The following is a 22,324-nucleotide window of genomic DNA, read 5'->3' as shown; positions in this document are numbered from 1 at the left end:
AAGGCCATTGCTTTCACATCCTGCATGTGAGCTCCCAAAGGCACCTGGGTGGGCCACTGCGAGTAGCAGAGAGCTGGACTAGATGGACTCTGGTCTGATCCAGCTGGCTTGTTCTTATGTTCTTAACTGTTTTCCAGAACAAGATTGAGTACATGAAAGCCACTGAGACAAATATGATTGATGAGGACATCGGATGCTGATACTGAAAGTTGATTCCTTGATTGAGGTGGATTGAAAACAGGTGCCAAGAAAAAGTCTCAAGATGCAAGAGTATCCCTTCTACGTAATTATATTAATTTGGAAGTACTTCAATACTTCTGCAGCCACATCCTGAGGCTTGGTGGCAGAAATACACAGGGATCTGATAAAGTGGGTGTGCAATGGAGTTATGATGGAATATCCTGAAGGTGTGGTGGTGTGACAGAATCTAGAGGTATGCCTATAGACCTGTCACATTACTGTAGAAAGGCAGGTGTCTGGGGGCACTGTGGGAGTTAGTTGGTTCCCTAATCTCTTGCCCCAGCAGGGTACACCCAGCTGATGCCACCAGAGTGTTACACTGTCAAAGAAATGCAGCATAGGCCACTTTGGAAACAGGGAAAAGGGCAGCTTTCCTTCACTGCTGGTCCACCCATAAGATCAAGGGGACAGAGGGTGCATATTAAACAGGGTATCCAACTAACTTGCAGCCAGGGCCCCTACCTCCTCGTACCCAATTATGGCATACATCACACAACATGAACCTCAGTTCAGGTCCCACGAAATCTGGTGATAGCCTGGTGGCATGGGGCAATGCCACTCAGGACCATGCTGGACTTTGCATCTTGCAAGATGATGGAGGAACACACACACCTAAGAAAACAGGGCATGACCCAGGTGCCACTCTGCACCAGCACCCCCCAGGAGGGGACAAAAACCACAGCTTAACAGAACAGACACACCCAAGAGTGAGTCCCATGAGACCCAGTGGGCATTACTTGTGGGAATGTGTTTTGAAGATTGCATGCCAAATCACACAGTGAAGACATCCAGCAGCTGACCACCTGAACCCCATAGTCCACCAAAGGGAGAAAGGAGACAGCAAGTCACTCAGCTTCGTGAGGGGCAGCCACTCCCCCATCTTCCAACTACTCCTTGTAACTGGAAAGCTATGAGGGACATCATATGAGGGACAGCCTACCCAATGGGCATGCAAATCTATAATGAAGCCCCCCTGCTAAAGTCCTGTGGTGGCTAACCTTTGGCACTCCAGATGTTATGGACTACAATTCCCATCAGCCCCTGCCAGCATGGCCAATTGGCCATGCTGGCAGGGGTTGATGGGAATTGTAGTCCATATCATCTGGAGTGCCAAAGGTTCGCCACCCTAGGGCCAGGGATTTGCCATGGAATATGGGAAACAGCCACCCAGGATAGACATGAGCATGCCCCCCCCCCCACCTAGGTTTGCCAATACCTGCTAGTGGCCGGACAATTTGTGCTCCCTGCACCTGCTGCCTCTGCCCAGTGCCACACAGCTGGGCCGCAGGAGGATAATAGCAAAATTGATAAAGAAGAATTTAGATTTATGCCCTGTTTTTCTCAACTAAAAGGAGTCTCAAAGCAGCTTACAATCATCTTCCCTTCCTTCCCCCACAACAGACACCTTATGAGGCAGGTGGGACTGAGAGAGTTCTGAGAGAACTGTGACTAGTCCAAAGTCACCCAGCAGGCTTCATGTGTAGAAGTGGGGAAACCCAGTTCTCCAGATTAGAGTCCACCACTTTTAACCAATCCACCACACAGACAATTACATCCCTGGAATGAATGCATCACTTTTGGTATGATCTGGAAGTGATGTTGTCATACCAGGTGACACTATCTTTAGAGTGTCACCCCCAGCTCAGTGATATCACTTCTAAATTGTGCCAGAAATAGCAACTAGAAAATGCCAGGTAGACCAGCACAGATGCACAGCAGACACCAACATGGGAAGAGGAACATCCTCACAGCCTACCACTGGCAAGGCATAGATTCCACAATGTCCTTTGCACCTTCAAGCTGAAGTCCAACAGGGAGATGGTCCATTCTATGCAGCCCATCAGCCCCAAATATCCTTGCCACTGAGCTCCACAGCATCACAAGCACTTGAGCATGTTCCAGCCCCAACTACAGGATCCACTGAGTGCCAGTGCACCACCAGCCATGACAGGTGACCCATGGACAGGCACCCACTATAGGCATCTCCCTGCCAGCTGTGCAACACAGTCCACTGAAAGCATCACTTCAGTAAAGATGGCTATATCCCAACATCTCAGAGTATTCCTCTATTCTGCCGACCTGGGGCTGGAGATGGGATGCAGACAGGCAACAGTGATAAAAAACCCAGTTGCACCGTGGTAATACGTCACTAATAGGGAGCAGAGGGGAGACGGAGTTGTCCAGGCTTGCACAAGGCACGAAGAGGTGCATGGCAACACCAAGAGGAGAAGGGTACATGGAGATAAGGCATTAGTAGCCTATGCCCTATGCTATTTAACATTGTTTCTAAGAATCAGAATTGAAATGTCAGCATTCCTACAATGGTCTGTGTGTGTGTTGCTCTCATATTCAAATAACTATATACTTTATTGCATGTTTTTGAAGCTGATGATGTATTGATGACATTGTATTGCTGTGGATGTTGAAATATAGCAGTGCTTTTGTGTATGAAGACAAGAAAGACCATCCTGCAGAGGGCAGCAAGCTCTAGCTAGGTAGGGCTATAAGGAGGACTACTTTTTAAAGGGACTTGTCTTTGTCTCTCTGGAGAATGTTGTTAGGTTTTTCTTCTTGAACAGTGTAGAACTCTCAGTAAGACAGCTAGGTTTATTCCTTCTCTTTACTAGCTGTCCAGTGTGTTAGGTCCACAAATGAAGCTTTTGTTACTCCTTAATGAGTTGAAAGTCCTGACTACTGCGTAGGCACTCTTGTCAGCGAAGGAAAAGCAATCTAGACCAGTTGTTAGATTTCTGTGACTGGCTATCCATCCAAGATGAAAATATCAAGTTTGAATTGCTTGTGAATGATCAGCACATCAATTCCTTGGATGTTATGATAAGCAAGAATATAAAAGGATCTAGATGAGTTTATATATATATTTTAAAGTCACAGGTAATTCTTTCCTTAGATATTGATAGCCCCCCTCTATTATACGTCAAGAACAATCTACCATAGAATCAATTAAGGATTGGAGGAAATAATGCTTATATACAGGAATTTTAAAAAATGACTATTTTAATACTAATAAACTACTGTTTAACTTGGGAACTAGAGGGTATCCATTTCAAGTCTTGCAATAGGTGTTTATAAGGCAACTACCCAGATTAGGAAGGATCACTTACAAGTCAAGGGGTAAAAACCAGCCGTTGGGAGACTTTTCATGTAGCCTTACTTTTAATCTTTTAAGTGTTGGAGTCAGAAAGAGCATTCAGTTTGAACATATCAGAGTGTGTCTGAGATGTGTGCGCGTGCGTTTGTTAAGTCACAACTGACTTGTGGCGATCCTACAGTTAAATGGCTAAAAGGGGCGGGTGGGGGGGGGGGGAGAGAAGAACCAAAGAGCCTCCATTTGAAATGGTTTTAGCTAGGGATGAATTTGTTACAACTAACATAAATGCTTAGACAAGCAAGTACAGGAATAGCTGTGAAATTAGGGCCTGGATAGATACAGTGTGATATTGTGGCCTATGACTTGCTATTTCAGAAGAACAATACTGTGTCTCTTTCTTAAGAGCTTCAAGGCTATTTCTATGGAGAATTGGCTGAGCAGTCCAGCCACCCAGACAAAATGAAAACTTGACACTAAACTGAGGAAAGTTAATATGGGATAGATAGAATGCGCTAAGTGATTCTGCGCATGTACATATATTACTCATTGCTTTGTAAAAAAGGCCTGCCCTTTCGCTTGCTGGAGCTCCCTTTATTTGAATAAAGACCTTTTTGATTCTCTTCCTGATTGGCAGACACTTTTGTTTAGCTGAAAGCATATCAGTTTGGCTATCAAAAGTGAACAAACTGAAGCTGAACCAAGATGACAGAAGTCTGTAATTTTGACCCTTGCTGACTCGGTAAAGAGCTTGTAACAAACCTAGCAGTACCAATGGAGAAGCAGATTGATTAAGCACAAAAGATTTGACCCCTCAAAATCAATTGGGAAACACCAGTTGGTGCAGAATGCTGCTAGTTGGTTACCAGATAGTTGAAAATGGGGATATATGTGAACATCCATAAATGTGGGTATACAAACTATAGAACCACGATTCCCTGACCTTACTTACTGAGATATTTGTACCAGGTATAGCTATCTGAAAATTGATTCTGGAAAGTCCTAATCTATTTCAGTAATGAAAGGGGATTATCTAATGATTGATTCAATTTGTATCCTGTCCTCCCCCGAAGTTGGCCCAACTTTGTGTGTGTTTTAGAGCTTGGTCAGAAATGCTGTGTATTTTAAATAATTTCACTTTTTGGTGTATATTTTAACAATTTGTACCAGTGAGGAAGGTCAGTTGGCCCAAACATGCTTGTTTTTCATTATTATTTTAGTATTTATAATATACTTAAATTGTTAATCTATCATACCAAACTCTTAAGTATTCATTTTTGTCAGGGAAGAGAAATACTCTGCCTACTCTGTCAATTTTGTTATTAGCCTTTTTGTCAAGCTTCTTGTTTTTCCAATGTAAAGAACTAACAAAATGTTGATTATTCTCCTATTCAATGCATTATGCGGTTAGGCTCATTTACAACACTGGTTTTCAGAGATGTAAGCATATCATAGTCTTCAGTGCAAACATCCAGAACATCTTAATCATTGCATCAACATTTTCTTGTTGCATTTATGGAGTTTTTTAAAACTTTGTTCTGTAATAGCCACTTCTATCCATTTCAATAAAAGTCTATCGGTTGGCAGCCCCACTTTATACAGCAGAGAACAGACTTCCATAAAGCCATTATTTATGAAGGTAGGCATCCAGCCAGCGTTCTCCAGTATCTTTTAAGGAACTGTAGTATCCCTGAGAGGGAAAAAAATTGTGGGAAAATGGAAAGGTGAAGTGAGTCAAACAAAATAAAACAGAAGTAGCATACTGCTGTGACTCAGAAAAACATGAATTTCAGTAATGGAAAATGCTTGGTTTCCTCCAGCCACACTTATTGTATGAATATCCTGCCTTTCTTCCAGCCTATAACTCTGCTCAAGGGTTTATTTTAAAGCCCAGTTCTGTCAAAGAAAGGGAAACTAATGAGTTAACCCAGAACTCCACCTGATTGGCTAGCTGGTACTGGCTAGGGTGAGTGTGCTTGAGGATAGTTCTCAGAGCTGAGAGAAAGAGTTTTGCTTCTCAAGAGGCTGGATTGGATAGCCAATTTTTGGTGAAGGGCTGGGAAAGACCAGGCTGTGTGTGAAAACTGAACCTAGGTCCCAGGGAAATATCATCACAGGGACAATACTTAAGACACACGAAGGGCTTGTTTGCAGGTCTCTACGGAGAAAACACCTACATATGGGACAGTTTGTGTGTGTTATTTAATTGGCAGAGTCAGGAGTGGGTTTCCAGGTGGACCACCCCAGAGTCTGCTCTGTAAAGCTCAGTGTGCCTCTCTTTAGGGAAATGAGTTAGAGATTTAAGTATTTGTCAAGTTCTGTGAAAGAAAGATTTTCCCTGTGAAATAAGTTTAGTAGAAGGAAGTTTGTTAAATTTGAGTCAAAGAACTGGAACAACTAAAGCAAAATATTCCTGCCAGAGAAAAAGAAAAGTGTAATTATTTCTGTAACTTATTTTCTTGTAAATCTATAAATAAATGTTCCATCTTTGTTATTAAGCCTCAAGGAGTCATGTGCCCAATCCAGCCTGATAAGAGCAGTCAGTTTTGGAGGAAAACGTAAAAATCTCAGAGCTTTCTATATACCCAAGAGGTGGCAGTTAGAATAAGGCTGACAGAATCTCCTGAAGAGCCTTAGGTGAGTGCCAGCATGGTCCGCTCTAGGTCACCTTTACAAGTGATGGCTTAGGGCATAAAGTGACATCTTTTCTTTACGGCTTGATTTCCACCAGCCACGCTTATTGTATTAATAACCCGCCTTTCTTCCAGCCCGTAACTCAGAGGTGTATATAAATTTCCCAGGAGGGCTCCCATTAATGGGCAGAATGAGACCAAGTTAGATTCAGCAGAGTTATTTTCTCTTATGTTTTTCACTCAGACCCTCTAAATGTCCATATTTTATCATTAGACAAAATTGCTTTGATTGATATGTCCTGTAAGATATCACTTGCCCAAAAAACTGATAATTTCCCTAATTGGGAAAAAATAAGTGATTTGATAATGCTTGAATTTAGAATCCATGTGGCTTCAATACATGTCAGAATGTCACTATGGCTTTCATACATGTCAGAATGTAGCAAAACAGGCAACTGTTAAGCAAGACGTTATCTTCTAGGCTTCAAATCTCATGACCAAAATTACAGCTTTAACTGGTTGAGCTAGTCTTTAAAAGTTCCTTGAAATCAGTGTCTTGTTGAATGTCATCTTGCTGAATTTTGATGTCTGTCTCCTTTCAGCTACAGGAGTTTCATAAGAGCCAAGGAATTAAGTGACTTACATTCTACTGCAACAGACATTTTATCAACCGAATAGATCAGCAGCTTCTATGGAACACCCACCATACTTCTCCCGCAAGAATGACAGAACCATCTAACCTGGATAGCTTTAAAAAGGGCTTGGACAGATTTATGGAGAAGTCAATTTATGGCTACCAATCTTGATCCTCCTTGATCTGAGATTGCAAATGCCTTAGCAGACCAGGTGCTCAGGAGCAGCAGCAGCAGCAGAAGGCCATTGCTTTCACATCCTGCATGTGAGTTCCCAAAGGCACCTGGTGGGCCACTGCGAGTAGCAGAATGCTGGACTAGATGGACTCTGGTCTGATCCAGCAGGCTAGTTCTTATGTTCTTATCTCAGAAACACCTTTTTCTTTCCATAGAACCCTTTGGGTTTCCCCCTACATGGGTTTTCTTTGCCATCCTCTCAAGAGGAAACCAGCCAGGCCTTGTTCCCCTCACAACTCCAGAACATTTTATTGGCTGTCTGGATGGCTTACACGTGTGTGTCCTCTGATCAATGACATACTTTTCCATTTTATGCAGAATTTAATTCTCATTATCACAATAGCCACAATTTTGCTGCCCCTCCTACCTTAATAAACACCATTTGTGGATGGTTTCTTCTTTCTGCACTAGAATATTTTTCTTCTTTACAGTTGGTTTTTTTGGGGGGTGTCTGATAACACCAAAGTCAGAGCTATACGGGGAAAATGTAGATTAGTGAGAAATTGCCTCATTAAAATTTATACTTACTGCTGTTCAATCTGGAAATTCAAGTGTCCAGTAAAGCATTCCATAAAACTGGTCTACATTGCATGTTGCCTGGAACTGAGAGAATTGGTGGATTTCTAAATGTCGTTTTCTTTGAGTTACATGACAACATGCTAATGCTTGAAGCCTCTCCATAGTTGGCATAATTAACTAGAAGACTTATCAGCATCTAATTCACATGTTCCCCCGAAGGCCTCAGTGGGTCCCAAGTCATTGCACAGTGCCTATGTGGGGTCTGTTATGCTGGGGGAAAAAAGAACTGTTGCCTAGCCTGATATGCTGTCCCACTGGATTTGACAGCATTTGGGCCAGGGGGAGGGTGGGGGGGAACGGGGAGGCTATTCCCAGGCCTGGTGGGGCATAGTTGGCATATACCTGTTTCCACCAAAAGCCTGATATGCTGTCCCACTGGATTCGACAGCATTTGGGCCAGGGGGAGGGTGGGGGGGGAACGGGAAGGCTATTCCCAGGCCTGGCGGGGCATAGTTGGCATATACCTGTTTCCACCAAAATATCTAAGTGCAGTTAATAGTGGTGCAGTAGAAGTGAGAGTGATTACATAGTAGAAAATAGTCCTGAAAATAGTGCCTAAACACCAAGCCTCCCACCCCCCATGGCCCAAACACCAAGCTGGGACCAGCAACAGCCGCCCCATTCTCCCCTCCCACCGCCACAAACACCAAGACGGGTCCAGCAGTGTATATCCACATTCTTAACTATATGAAAACCAACATACAGCAGGGGATGAGTCTTTTGTGTGAAATTGTTGGACCCATTAGAACCAGCTCATAACTGAGTCAGCAAGTTAATCTATACCCCATTGAAAGCAGAAAGTACAATGTTGTTCTAGACCAGTGGTTCTCAACCTTCCTAATGCCACGGCCCTTTAATACAGTTCCTCATGTTGTGGTGACCCCCAACCATAAATTATTTGTGTCTTGGTTCCTAAGACCATCGGAAATATGTGTTTTCCGATGGTCTTAGGCGACCCCTGTGAAAGGGTCATTCGACCCCCAAAGGGGTCGCGACCCACAGGTTGAGAACTGCTGTTCTAGACATATGTCATCTTGGTTCAGCGCGTTTGTTCACTTTTGACAGTCAAACTGATGTGCTTTCAGCTAAACAAACTACGCCAATCAGGAAGAGGGTCAAAAAGGGTCTTTATTCAAATAAAGCAAGTGAAAAGTCTTTTATACAAAGCAGTAATATTTGTACATGTGCAGAATCTTCTAGAGCGTTCTGTCTATCCCATATTAACTTTCCACAGTTTACTGTCTACGTCTTCATCTCACTGGGGTGGTTGGGCTGCTCAGCCATATCTCCATAGTAACAATCTTGAAACGCTTGAAATACCAAGCCATAGGCCACAATATCACACTATCTGACATCCCAGGCCCTAATTTCACAGCTAATCCTGCACTTGCTTGCCTTAGCATTTATGTTAGCTGTAACAAATTTACCCCTAAAGTCATTTAAAATGGAGGCTCTTTGGTTCTTGTCCATCAATTTCAGTCATTTAAGCACACCAGTCACAGTGGTTCAGTGCCAGTCCTGGTCCAGCAGTCCTTTTTGTGAGAACACCAAAGTATGCCTAGAGACAGAAATTTCTGAATTGTATATGTAGTATCTCACAACAGATCCAGCTCCCACTGGACAGCATTACTGGAAAAGGAAGGGTACGCGATTAACCTTAGTAGAGGGCATCAAGAACTAGGGGAAATGGCAGAACTGCAGCAGCTAGATTTATTTATAAATTTGATTTTTACCTCACCCTTTCTTGAACAAATCAGGCTCAGGGCAGCTCCCAACACAATAAAACAATTTAAAATTTCATATAATACTTCTAATACCCTTCATAACTCTATAGGATTGTCATATACAAAAATGGAGGTCAGTCACAGAGGAGAAAAAGACAGATGGAGGTGAAAGGGAAAAGGGAGACCAGCGCACTAAAAGCTATCACAGTCCTCAACCATTGGCCTGGTGAAACATCTCTATTAGCAGGCCTTGCAAAATTGTATCAGATAGCAGAACTTGGTGTGGGAGCAGATTTTGATCTCCCTTCCTGGGAATGGGTTTTGCTAGTCATTCAATAGCAATGTATGCAGTACGGCAGCTATGGCTCTAGTACAGCTCCTCATGCCACCCAACAACCCTCACCAATCTGTAACACGTAGCAGTGATGAGCCCTGCTTGTTAGATTCACAATGAATTCACAATGAGCCCTGCTTATTAGATTCACAATGAATTTACCAATGCAGAGCTGCATGGTATGATTTGTATATTTCAATTTTAATATATTCGTATATATTACTAAATATATACAAATTGTACTAAACTATAACTCGAATTTGCTCACATATACAGGAGACATTAACCATCCACAGTCCAGGATAAAAGGATAAATTTTGAGTTTGCAAATCCCAGCCATCTTTGATGCACCAAAGTATTTTGACTCTGTTACCAAAATCTGCTGTAATTTCATTCACAGTCATGTTTATTAATTAGTACAGCATACCTGTGACAATATTTTCTGCAGTGAAAATGGCAGGATTTGTTCACATGAACAGTTGTCCTTTCACCAGCCCCCCACCCCCACCCCATTTTGACCTTAAGGACAGGACCAGTTTTTATGTATCTTTAAATAACCCAATTGAAGTTTAATTCGTAAAAACCAAGACAGCAGTAAAATAAGACCTCACCAAATTTAACCATACTTACTAACAGCAATAGCAGTCCTAGAATGAAATTTATCATCTCTTTAACATCTCTTTATAATTTGGCTATCAGACTATTGGTTAAGATCTCATAATAATTAATCAGTACTCTGAGATACAAAAAGATTCTTCCGTGATAATACCCTGCTAAAGTGAGAAGAATTTCCCATTAAAAGTTTCTTGGTTCTAATTTGAACAAACCTCTGCAATTTCTTCTAATTTTAATGCTAGGGATGAATGTTTTCTATATATGTAGTTCTGCAACTTTGTAATTCTGATTCAAAGCCCTTTATGATTAAAGCCACTATCCTATAAATTTGGCATATCATGTAAAGAACCAAATCAAGTCAAAGCTATGAAGCGATTCCCTCAACTTGTCCTCTACAAAGATATAATGCTTCCAAAAATATTTCCAACACAATATTTTTCCAGATAGCTACTGTGTGGTAGAAAAGCATAATCCCAATAATGAATATTTAAGCAAAATTATATCTTGCAGCTGTAACTCTCAAAGAACACCAGTAAATCTCCTTATTTAGAACATCTACCGCAAATTACACTGTGACAATTATGAAAGGTTTAATGTACATTTAAGAGTTAAAGCTGAAAAAAACTAGCCCAGCATGGCTTCTGTTAGTTTCTACACTGCTGCTTTGAAAAGTTTCAGCAGTAAAAGCAAAACAGAGCAATTCATTAAATACAACAATCTAGAATTTGGTTTTTTATTTCTTTCAAAGACCAAAGTTGTACAAAGTCATGCATATTTACAAAATTGGTGAACTAAATGGACAAAAGAATCTTTAAGTTTAAAAACAAAACAAAATCCACATACTATGCCCCTTAAATAAGAAAATTATTTTCTAAACATCTCCAGCCACTCGGATGATCAAGATACTGATATTCTGCCAACTGTTTTTTTTTGGATCACATCTGGGAAGATCCCAGTCAGGTTGATCCCTATAACTGAAAAGAAGCCAAGTTGAGTAACAAAGCCAATGGGCTGAATCCTGCAATCTGTGGATGCTAGGATCGTGGATCTTTCCCATTTTTCTCTCTACCAAACTGTTTTTTATGACACTGGAAAAATTTACTCCTAGAGTTGCATGACCCATGCAGGTTAAGAGGCTGCATTAGGAAGAGGGAAAATTCTTTCCAGAGCTGTGCCAACAGAAGAGGGCAATTTAATCCTGCTTCTCCTCTTTGCTGCAGCCTCCTGATTTGTTTGGTATTAGTCAGTGTGAATCCTGTGACCTCAAGAATAAATCTTCCTGGGGTCAGGAAGAACTGCTGGGAGGAGAAAACACAGTTCGGGACTTTAGTACCTTCCATAGATGGATAGCTATGATCTCTGCATCAACCAGACCTGACTATAAAATGAAAAGGGAAATGCAGCTCTTTTAGGTTTGTCTAATCAGAGGACATCTTGTTTACTCACCTTAAATTGTGTTTGTTAATACTTCTACTATTACTACACATCCATTTCACAAAATTCATTTTGAAAAGAACAAGGCAAAGATACATAGAAGGAAGAGTCTACTCATTAGTATGTATTAGCTGTAGCCAAAACGACAGCCATCCCCAGGCATGTTACCACTAGTACGGATGAAGGAAGCATGGTTGATTCATAGCAGTTGAGTATGTGGTAGCCTCATTCCTTGGGTCAGTCTGCAGCAGTCACAACCATCAGAAAAGTTGAATCTTTAGGTACTGATAGGAAACATCCAGATCTTATCATTGGGAGCAGTAGCCTCCCCTGAAGGTCTGGCTAGAGCTATGTTTATTTTTTGAGTACCATAGAGATTCAGCAGGTCATGAAATTATCCTTTATTTACAGTTCAGATACTTTTTTCCCCAGTGGAATTCCAGTGAAAAGGAAATGATGCAATGAAAGAAGCGAGGTTATTTTCCTCTTTTGAACTTTGCTGCTGCACCACTGCCCTTTGCTTTTTTCTTGGTGGATCCCTTGGGCTCTGGCTCTTTGCGCTTAGCTGAAGTTATCGAGCCAGTAATCTTAAAGAAGTCATCCAGTCTCCCCTGAGTGCTACCCTGGCGGCTCTTGCACAGTCTCTTGACCCCATTACGGATCCTTTCTTCATTGAATTGTTTTTCTCCACACAAAAAGTGGACAAGCCCCTCCTCGTCGGGCTCACTCCACTTCAGTTCCACAGCTTCTGGGTCTACAACTTCAGGCTCCAAGAAGAGCTGTTGGGCCTCCCTGTGAAGCCAGTTCTCTGGTAGGGAGTACTTCTTGGTATCTATTTGCTGCACTATTTTTTCTATGCTCTTGTGCTGTTTGATAAGCTCCACGGCACGCTTGGGCCCAATGCCGCGGATACTTTCACAGTAGTCACAACCTAGCAATATGCAGAGGTCAACAAACTCCTGCTGAGTCAGGCCCATCTCTTGAAGGATACGGTTCAAGTGGAATTCCTGAATGGGAAGTTTCTTTGCCTCACTAGCAGTAAGATGTCTCATCAGTACAGGGCTACCAAAGGTCAAGCAGTCCATATCCTCAGTAGCAGCAGCATAGACTTTATTAGCTTTTACCAAAGCAGCACAGCTAGCTTCAGCCTCACCAGGTGCCTCCACATACGGGATGCCCATCAGCATCAGCAGCTTCTTGCACTCGTCATTATGTTGCTTAGTCACCTTAACTAGCCGCTTGCTAAACTTTTCCACATTTTCATCTTCGCCTGCCTCTTTGGCCTCTTCCAACTGTTTCTCTGCCTCAGCTCGGCGCTCCGTGCGCTTGGCCAGTTCACCTGATTTCAGCTGTGGAGGTTTGCCATCAAAAACATACACAGGCTTGATGCCATTTTCCACCATGCGGATGGTACGGTAGAACATGCCCATTAGGTGGCTAGTGGTCTCACCTTCCTCATTCTGCAGCATGTCAGCTCCCTGACGCACGGCAATCAGGAACTGGTAGATACTCATAGAAGCATCAATAGCCACTTTTCGGCCAAAGTAACTCTTGATGTCATTTTCTCGAATGGCGCCAGGAGCCACATCTCCAATCAGCTTGGCTAAACCGTGGATTCCCATGCTAGTGAACAAAACTGAAGTTGAAGACTGAAACTGAATTTGAGGTGACACGGCACAGAAGAAATCTGGAAAGCAAACCACATAAAATGTGAAGTGACAAGATTTAGAAAACAGACAGTTTGGTTGTTGGATGTGGTATATCCTTATTAATATTAGATTATCAAGTTGATAACTGGCATGGCTTAGCCTTAGATAAATGAACAGATAAAATTTCTACCAACCAAATTAGAAAAAGTTATGGGAGAAAATTTTTCCACCCAGAATATTTGCGTGAAAAACCGAGAAACTCTAAGCCTGACTTCTTAAGACCCACTCAAGACAATGTAATGAGGCTGCACAATGTGGGACACCAGACTGGCACCCCCTGCAAGTCTTCATAGACTCTGGGTGCATTTAACCACTATTCATATTGAATTTTAAATCACTGTGAGCAGCTATAAGAGAATTTTTAGCTGGGAAGCACCAAAGGCTATATGTCCAGGGGGACTGAGACATTATCCCCTTCAAAACGACACTGGCTGAGCCATAGTGGTGGTGGAGTGTCATCAAGTCACAGCTGATTTATGGCAACCTCAAAGGGTTTTCAAGGCAGGAGATGTTTGGAAGTAGTTGGCTATTGTCTGCCTCCACATGGGCTGAAAGAGTTCTCAGTGAAATATGACTTGCCCAAGGTCATCCAGGAGGCTTCATGTGGAGTAGTGAGCTGAACTCAGTTCTCCAGATTAGAACCCACCACTCTTAACCACTAGACCACACTGGCTCTGGCTTAGCTTCAACCACTAAAAAAAGGAGGTAGCCACAAGGATTTTGTGTGTCCCCTTTCCACTCAACACACCTTTCACAAGGGCAGACATACTAGGTAGGCCAATGACCCATCCAGGTAATAATCCTGTTTCCAACACAGAAGCACAAGCAGAGCCCCAGACACGAACTTTCACTTATAAACTGCTCTCCTACATTTGATAATCAGAGGAACTTAGAGACTGCAGATGAGAGAGGAAGAGCAATTTGGCCTCTGCTAGCTACAAGCGGAATAAAGGGGGTGGGTTGTGGGGGGGAGTTACTATATTTAATCTTACGTTTTTAAACAATAGTCAAGGGATCATTTATTGCCAATTTAAATACCAGTCGTCGGTCAGGTAGAAGCAAGGGGAACCAGAAGAGCGGCGCCACTAAGCTGGGGATGCAAAGGGAGGGGAGAAGCTGTTTCTCAGCGGTAAAATGGCTGTTTCGCCCGCAGATACTCCCCAAAAGTCGCTACTTCTGAGAGCAGAGAATACTGACCTGCACAGGCTAATAGTGTGACTCGGTGTAAGGCAGCTTCGTGTGTCCAACAGTTCTGCCAGCAGGGACCCGCTTGACCATCAGTCCCACTCTCTATCAGTGCTAGACACGCGCCTTCTCCTGCCACTCAGAAGTTGCTTGACCTGCAGACTCCCTCGCCACACGCTCGCTTTGCCGACAGGCATCAACCTCCTCCTCAGGCCGCCGAAACTCCCTTTCTTCCCCCCGCTTTGCTTTGGCGCCTTCCGAAATCCCGCGCCTAAGCCGGGCGAGGGAATCAACCTTTTTGGGAAATGTAGTTTGTGCCCGCATTTTTCTCGCGCCCCGCTGAGCTAAGTAGACTACATCTCCCAGGAGGCTTTGCGGCCTCGCTCTCTTGACGGGAAGGAGAACGCTAGAAGCATTTCCGGCGTTGTTAGCGTCGGGAAGGAAGACGTGTCCTTCCGTCCCCCGTGACCAAGAGCTGGGCGAGCAGCGGCGGCTGTCGGCGGAACCATGGTGAGGAGAGGCGGGGATGGGAGCGGTTGCCTTTTCCCGCAGGTGTTTTGTCTGCCCCGTATCGCAGGGCTGAGAAGTCTTCCAAGGACGGTTCGGGGGTGGGGGGCTTGGGACTTGCGCGAGTGGCCGCCCCCTTAAGGTTCTTAATTGTTTTTCCCTCCAGGAGCTGGAAACGATGAGCAGATACACCAGCCCGGTGAACCCGGCCGTGTTCCCCCACCTCACCGTGGTGCTGCTGGCTATCGGCATGTTCTTCACCGCCTGGTTCTTCGTGTATCCTCTAGCTACGTTTCTGAGCTAAGATGGGTGCTTGCTCGTTGAGGACGAACCTTATTGGTGCCAGACCCTGGAATGACTTAGTGTAAACGCTGTTTCACATCGTTCAGTTTCCGCCTAAGTGCGGGGAAGGTGTGGGGGACGATTTGGTAAAAGGTTGTCTTCTGCAGTCCTGCAGATGTGTTCATTCATTCGTTGGGCTGTGTCTGATTCTCTCGTAAATATGCTTAGGGATGTACTGTTAAAATGCTTATCCCAAGCTCAGCTTTGCATACCCTTGTTTCAGACGTGTAAAATAAGGCTACATTTCAAGTACTGTGTGGCCACGTTAAACAGACTTAAAAAGGAATAGTTGATCCCAACAGAGGAGTTCTGTTCCTGTTTACTTGAAAGTAAGCCCACTGTATTCACTGCTTCTTACTCTTAAATAAATAGAACTGCCAGTTTCCAGGAGGGACTTGGAGGTCTCTTGGAATTTCAGCTGATCTCCAGCAAGAGATCAGCTCCCCTGCAGAAGATGGCTGCTTTGGTGGGTGGGCTTAATAATATTGTACCCTCCCCTCTAAAAACCCTTCCCTCACTAGGCTCCAGCCTCACATTTCCAGGAATTTCCCTACCCAAAGTTGGCAACCATGTAAATAAATGTGCGCTGGACTGCAAATTAAAAACAGCCAAATAAATTGCTGAAGATTATTATTTTGTCAGGTTTTTTCCCCTCAAAAAATAAAAACTGTTACAAGTAATTTTGAGATCCAGGGTCATCAATAGACTTTTAAAAATAGAATATTGAAATTTGGGGGGCTGTGAGTAGGGTGGTTTTGAGAAAGATGTCCTGGTTCTTTCATAAAGGCTTGATTTGTGAAAATTATCAGTTGAAGTTTTTTTGTGGCATGGAGGTAAATAACATTCCATTAAGTCTATATTCAAGGGTCAGGACATTTTTTGAATAGGCTAGTTAACAACACTAATTATAAGGTGCTTATGTATTTAGCATCTGGTCATGGAAACAGATTTTCCCAGTACAGAGGAAACCTCACAGCATCAGGATTTGAGGGATATCAAATAAGGAGTCATTGCCTTTTCCTCTTTTCTAAGTTGTTAATTCTGGTGACCTTTGGTCAGTGGTCTTCATCCTTTCTTGCACCTGGGCTTCAACATCAATGCTCATGCAACAGCATGGGTTGAAGACCTCTGCCCTATGTGAGTTTGACTTGTCTTTATAGCCCATGTGTACCAAGGACCATGGCATTTATTCATAAAGCACCGCAGAATACAGTGGTGTGTGGTGCATCTTGGAGCCATCTATCTCTTTTCCTTTGCAATGTTTCCAGTACAAAGTACAGTATTTATGGTCTCAACCATTTTTTTCTGGGAACCAGGAATAAAAGGGTTTGTGCCCACTGTATTCTCCTTTCGCTTACCTGGTTTACGTCAAGAATATAGAAAAACCCTGTGGCCAATGTATGTTGGTAACAACACTATTCAATAGATGCTCTCACATCGGTGTAGAGTAGTTAAAATAATTACAGTATGTTAAAGCTAAGATAGTAAAACAATGTTGATCGAATCACTCTCTTTCCTCGCTATTGCCCTGGGCCAGGGCAATTGGCCATGCTGGCAGGGACTGATGGGACTTGTAGTTCATGAACATCTGGAGAGCCGCAGGTTGCAGACCCCTGCCTGGGCGGTTCTAATGGTCTGTCTTGGTCATTCAAAGACCAAGCTCATCCTGGCAGCTTCTGTCCCCAGCTTAATCCCAGGTTGGAATAGGTAACACTCGGGGCTTCTGCCACATGATTCTTCCCTAGTCCGCTTTCTTGGTGTCAGTGAAGTCATACATTTACAGAAAATTTAAACCTCAAATTCAGGTTTTGTTCTCTATATGTGGAGGTGGGGGGAACCCTAAAAGATGCCTGGACTGAGAGTGTAGTCAGAAGCCATTGATAATGAATAGATGGTCAACATTCAAGGTTTGGCAAACAGTTCCTTGAAGTAGAGAAATTTACTTGAGCAAAGAAGTTGCTGGATGCTTTGAATTTGGAGGATAGGCACCTGAATTTTTTACTTCAAAGACTACTACAATTTTTCCAACAGTATATGAACTGATGGTTTTTATTGCTGTGAGGTAAAGTTGCTACTCCTTAATTCCTTTCTTTATTTCTGCATTTGCTCCTTAAGACCGACGCCCAGAAGTTAAGCAGGTTGTCATTGTGAGTAGATCCCTATTTGCATAATAGTCTGATGTCAGGTCACTCTGAAAGACCAAGAGTAAGGGTCTATAAAAAGATGGCAAAATGCCTGTATCTCTGGAATCCCTTGGACTAACTCAGCAGTTTTAACTGCATTCTTCTGGGGTTACTTAGGGATTCTTCTCCACCTATTGGCTTTTCAAAACTCAAACCTTTCAAGGTCATCATTTTTTCCTGGTCACCTAAGATTGCTACCACCTCCGTTCAATACAAAGAAGGTCTAGGAAGTGGCTGCAATTAATTCATCATTGAGGTTCTATCTTTCTGTGAGACAAGGTATATCATGTCATAGTATCTTTTAAAACATCCATTTTCCCAGTGTGCTTTTCCTGGACTTTCTCTGATCTTATCTGTTTGGTTATGGCTTTAATGAATATTTCAGCTATGAAGTGACCTCCACCAAGTACACTCGAGACATCTACAAGGAACTGCTCATTTCTCTGGTGGCTTCTCTGTTCATGGGTTTTGGTGTACTCTTCCTACTACTGTGGGTTGGTATATATGTGTGACCGTACAGCAGGAGCTTTGTGAGGTAAGAAAACTGGGGCGGAGAAGTAGAAAATACATTTCATAGTTACTGTTAAGCTATTTAAGACACATTATGTGCACTTTTATTTTGTATGCATGAAGTTTTGCTTTCCTGTTCTTATGCACTTGGCAGCCAGGCATGTGGCTATGGACAGAAAAGTCTTCTGTAGCATGCTGAAATCGTATTGTATATAAACATTTCATTTGCAAGATGACTGGAAAGTTTTCTGAACATTTCTAGCCATATGCATATTGTATGGCATTAAAATTAGAAGAATTATTTTCTGAATACTGCAAAGCAAAGTCCTTTTATTTTTTTGAGAAGGGATATCTCTTGGAAAAAGCACATTTCAAATGGATATTATTCTTCCTCTGGTTTTTACAGGAGCAAGTTTTTGCTTGCTTGAAGTGTAGGGAGAAGTTTCAAATCTGGCAAGCTATTGGAGTTTGCTAAGTTTTGGTCCTGTGCTGTAAAAGTAATGTATAGCTCACAGTGTCATTAGTTTGCAATAAGAGTATCCATTTCTTTACCAAAGAAGCCAAAGTATAAATAACAGCTATAGCTCTTCTTTATTAAAAACAAGCTCTTCCCAGAACACAGTATGACATCATGCTGGAAGGTGTGTGCTGGTTTGCTAAGGAAAAAATAGCTCCAGTTATGAGTAGCTATTCTGATAAGAGGGAAAAAGGTAAAGCTATTGTCATGATGGAGAATCTGGTAAAAGACTGCTGGGTTAGTTTGGCAGGGCAGCAGGTTGCTTTTGGGCTCATTTCACTTAAAATAGTCAATTAATTTCAGACAAATTTGTCAAAAGAACAGTATAGGAGGCACTTTTGGTAGAAAAGTTGCTTAACCCCTCCCCCTGTCTACTTGCTTTGAATGTGCTGTGTTTGAGAATTTTGGTTACCAAATTATTTTATCGTTAAACCAACAAAATATGTGATTCTTCTCTAGCAGAGTATGCATATGTGATGAGTTAATTACAGCCTTTAGTATTGAAGATAGTGGCATGACATGAGCCAATTTCCAAAAATTGGATTATGTCCAACCCAATTTCCTATTGTGCAAGTAGATTTGGAAATCTAGAAGTTGCTAACCACCACACTATGAAAATAAGCTCTTTTTATGTGGAATTTTAGTGTATCACTTGTAGGAGGCAATGCATCAGGTACACATTCACTAAACCATTCTTGTCTAATAACAACTGTCTTCATTAGGAAGATGGTGTGTTGCACATAAACTTCTCTTCTGACTTTGTTGATGATGTTTTTTTCTGCTTGCTGAGCTGGACAACTTGTTACAGCTGGTATATGCAGAACATATCAAGGCTTTGCTGCTATGCCAGATTTCATCCACAGCCTTTTACAAGTCATTTTGTTGAAATGAGCCACTACCAGTACAAGAGCATTTCTGTGTCTTGTCCTTTCCTTTGTAAGATTTTTACCTACGTTTGTCAGATGGGAATGGCACACCTGCCAAAATGTCCACTATAGAAAATAGATTTCACAAAATAATCAAATTCCTCCCAAAGTGCTACAGTTAGAAATGTATGTGCATGGCCATCAGTCGCAAGACTATAAGTACCATAAAGTATTATCTGTGGAGTACAAAGTATGTTGCTTGTCAAGGTATTTTCTGCTTTGAGATATTTAGCATAATTGATACTGATGCCAGTTCACATTGCAGTATTTTTTGAAAGTCTGCTACCCTTCCATCTTCATAGGCCAAGATCAGAGGTCTTACAAGAATATCTGTTCATTTCTGAATATCTGGATTAGAATCTCATGAGTCCATGAATCAGGACATTCTTAAGGGGTTAATAAGTTTCAACCAATGTACAAAGAAGCTTTATATAAATGTTTAAATTATAAATCTACTCTAGTACCAACCTCAGTACAATTTGAAATACATCTCAGGATTTCTTCCCCTTATGTTTTCTTCTGGCTTAATTTTGTTTCAGAGTGCCTTTTTGTGGCTTTTGTAGATGTTCAAACAGCTTTTGATTCAGTGCCAAGGAAATGCTTATGGGGAAAATTAGGGAGGACCTCAACTGATCACAGACTTTTGTGGTTAATTCAGACTTTGTGAATCCTCCGTTGCCCAGCTTCACTGTAGTTCTGAACAGCATCTGTCTAATTCCTTTTTCTTACTGAAGAGAGTAAGACAGGTGCTTGCTGGCTCCCATTCCATTTAACCTCTATATTAATGATATGGTCTATGGATTAAATAACCAATAGCTTCATCCTCCTGTATTTGCTCAAGGTCCTACTTCAACCTTACTGTATGCTGATGACACGTTGTTACTTTCTAGAACCCTAGTGGCAATGCGCTCTTTTGCAGAATGTTGTTTTGAGAGTCAATTACAGCAAACCCAAAGTGGTTCTCTAGGTCTTCATGTCAACAGACATCTTGGCATGTTATTGGTAATCTTATTGGACAGGTTCCCCAGTTTAAATATCTGGGGATTTATTTTCAATCCACTGTACTCTGGACAACCCATATTAGAAATGCACAAACTAAAGCTGTCCAAGTCAAAAAGATCTTGCTGTGCTCTATAGGAACCACTATTTCATGTCACTATTTCATGTCGCTTGCCCTTGCCCATAAATGGGATGAAAGTGCCTGATGATTAATAGCTGGCTGAGTGGTGAGGGCCAAGTGGCAACCACATTATAGAATATAGTTGCCGATCCTTGCCCAGCTGTAATTACTGCTTGCCTTGATGGAGAGTGTGTTCGTGTGTATGCACATGCATATACAACGTTGTTGTCAGCCATCAGCATATGGCATTCTGTAATTTCGATAAAGAAGGGGTGGCATGGTTCATGAAATTAACAGCTGGCAACTAAATAGAGCACAGAACCCCGTTATTTATGGCAGCCTTGCCTGGCTTCTGAAATGGGTGTTCCCTCAATTTTTGGCTACATCAGGCTATTAGTAAGCTGTACTGTAGTAGTATCTTTAGAGAGTTTGATCTATTTCTTTCTTTTCAGGTTCCAGGTAGAAGCCTTACAGAAGCTCCTTTTTCTATTTTTGTACTTAATGCGGCTCATTACAGGTGAGGACTGTATAGCTTTGAAACATGCTTGTCATCCAAAGTGCCCTAACATCAGGCTCTAATAAAGTTGGCTCTGTGATGAGATGGAGCTTGCATTCTTTTTTGTTCTTTTGAACTTCTGTTGTGATGACCAGAAATGAAGTCCACCTTCTGTATATCTTTAGCGGGTTTAGAATTCAAATAGGCATCTGCATTAGCAGCAGCGTAAGAATGAAATGCTTCATGTGTGATAATAAGTGAGGAGCTGCCCAGCATATAATACATTTGCTGTAGTGAATGCACTTTTAACCAGACACACTCCCACAACTCAGTGAGATCTACTTTCAAATAATGCATGGTCTTGGTTTGCATGCTCCGCTTGAGTTGTGTAATGTTTTTGTAGGCCTTGTGTTTTAATGTCCCTTCAGTCTAATCTGACTCTAGGAAAAACTGAAAACTCATAATTTAGTTCCATGAGATGGAGGAAGAAGTCATGAGCCAACCTTGGATACAGTGTAGTATACTAATATATTTATTTATATAGGTACATTTCTTAGAATAAAGGTTTACATAAGCAAAAAAAAAAAAAAAGTACAGGAGCTCTGAAACCCTGCACTGCAAAATAAAATATAAATACAAATCAGAAAAAAAATGGTATGGGGAAAAGCTAGCTAAGCATCCTCCACCAACGCAACACAGTAAAATGTCATTTAAAATAATACTCGCTAAGGACAGGACTCTAAAATTGTGGGCAATATACAGTGATTAAAGCTGTGACAGCAACATTTAAACAACAAATTAGTGCTTTATCTTCTTTAGGCTCACAGTGGCAGCACAAATGTTTATTTACAGGCTTTAAGCTTTAATAATAAAGACAAAAAAGGCTCATGAATGTTCCTTCAAGAATATTCAGTACAGCCATACTTTAAAAGCTGGCTTTATATCCATTCCTTGTTTTCCTTCTTGTCCCCTGAAATGTCTAGAGAGATAGAGCTTCGTGTTCCAGTTCCAAGGAAAGAAAATTTTTTGCTCAGCTGGAAGCACCAACTCCAGAGCTCCCTCCGTCAAACAGAAGATCCAGTTGTTAACCCTTCACTTGTATATTTTGGGAGATTAAATGGCATAGATGAGACCACATCCTGAGACAGGCAAATAAATGAACACACTACAGCTGGCCAGTCCAGCTGATACCGTCTTGAGGCCAGTTTAAACACAGTCAGTTAATAGTTCACCCTGAAACTTCACTTGTCCTGCTTTGCCCCCCCCCCCTCCCCGAAAAGCACTTTGGGATAAAA

General features: G+C 42.0%; 2 protein-coding genes across 2 annotated transcripts; one reads left to right on the top strand and one right to left on the bottom strand.

Moving 5' to 3' along the window:
* Positions 1-8,537: 8,537 nt before the first annotated feature.
* FEN1 (flap structure-specific endonuclease 1) lies at positions 8,538-14,734 on the bottom strand. Its single transcript, XM_048486224.1, has 2 exons — positions 14,441-14,734; positions 8,538-13,221 (listed from the first exon to the last, which is right to left on the bottom strand). Exon 2 carries the CDS (start codon positions 13,154-13,156, stop codon positions 12,011-12,013), a length of 1,146 nt encoding a protein of 381 aa, XP_048342181.1. The 5' UTR covers positions 13,157-13,221; positions 14,441-14,734; the 3' UTR covers positions 8,538-12,010.
* An 88-nt stretch (positions 14,735-14,822) lies between these two features.
* TMEM258 (transmembrane protein 258) lies at positions 14,823-21,132 on the top strand. The gene is made up of 4 exons (XM_048484048.1): positions 14,823-14,938; positions 15,102-15,211; positions 17,846-17,995; positions 20,986-21,132. The coding sequence occupies exons 1-3, from the start codon at positions 14,936-14,938 to the stop codon at positions 17,970-17,972; spliced, it is 240 nt and encodes a 79-aa protein (XP_048340005.1). The 5' UTR covers positions 14,823-14,935; the 3' UTR covers positions 17,973-17,995; positions 20,986-21,132.
* The last annotated feature ends 1,192 nt before the right edge of the window (positions 21,133-22,324 follow it).

This window comes from Sphaerodactylus townsendi, linkage group LG02 (genome assembly GCF_021028975.2).
Source record: "Sphaerodactylus townsendi isolate TG3544 linkage group LG02, MPM_Stown_v2.3, whole genome shotgun sequence".
Classification (NCBI taxonomy): domain Eukaryota; kingdom Metazoa; phylum Chordata; class Lepidosauria; order Squamata; family Sphaerodactylidae; genus Sphaerodactylus; species Sphaerodactylus townsendi.
This window is presented reverse-complemented; position numbering and strand designations above follow the sequence as displayed.

Coding starts and splice junctions, on each gene's coding strand:
- FEN1 (XM_048486224.1), bottom strand. CDS start 13,156: ATGGGAATCCACGGTTTAGCCAAGCTGATTGGAGATGTGGCTCCTGGC.
- TMEM258 (XM_048484048.1), top strand. Junction 15,212..17,845: donor TTCACCGCCTGGTTCTTCGT/GTATCCTCTAGC, acceptor TGAATATTTCAG/CTATGAAGTGACCTCCACCA.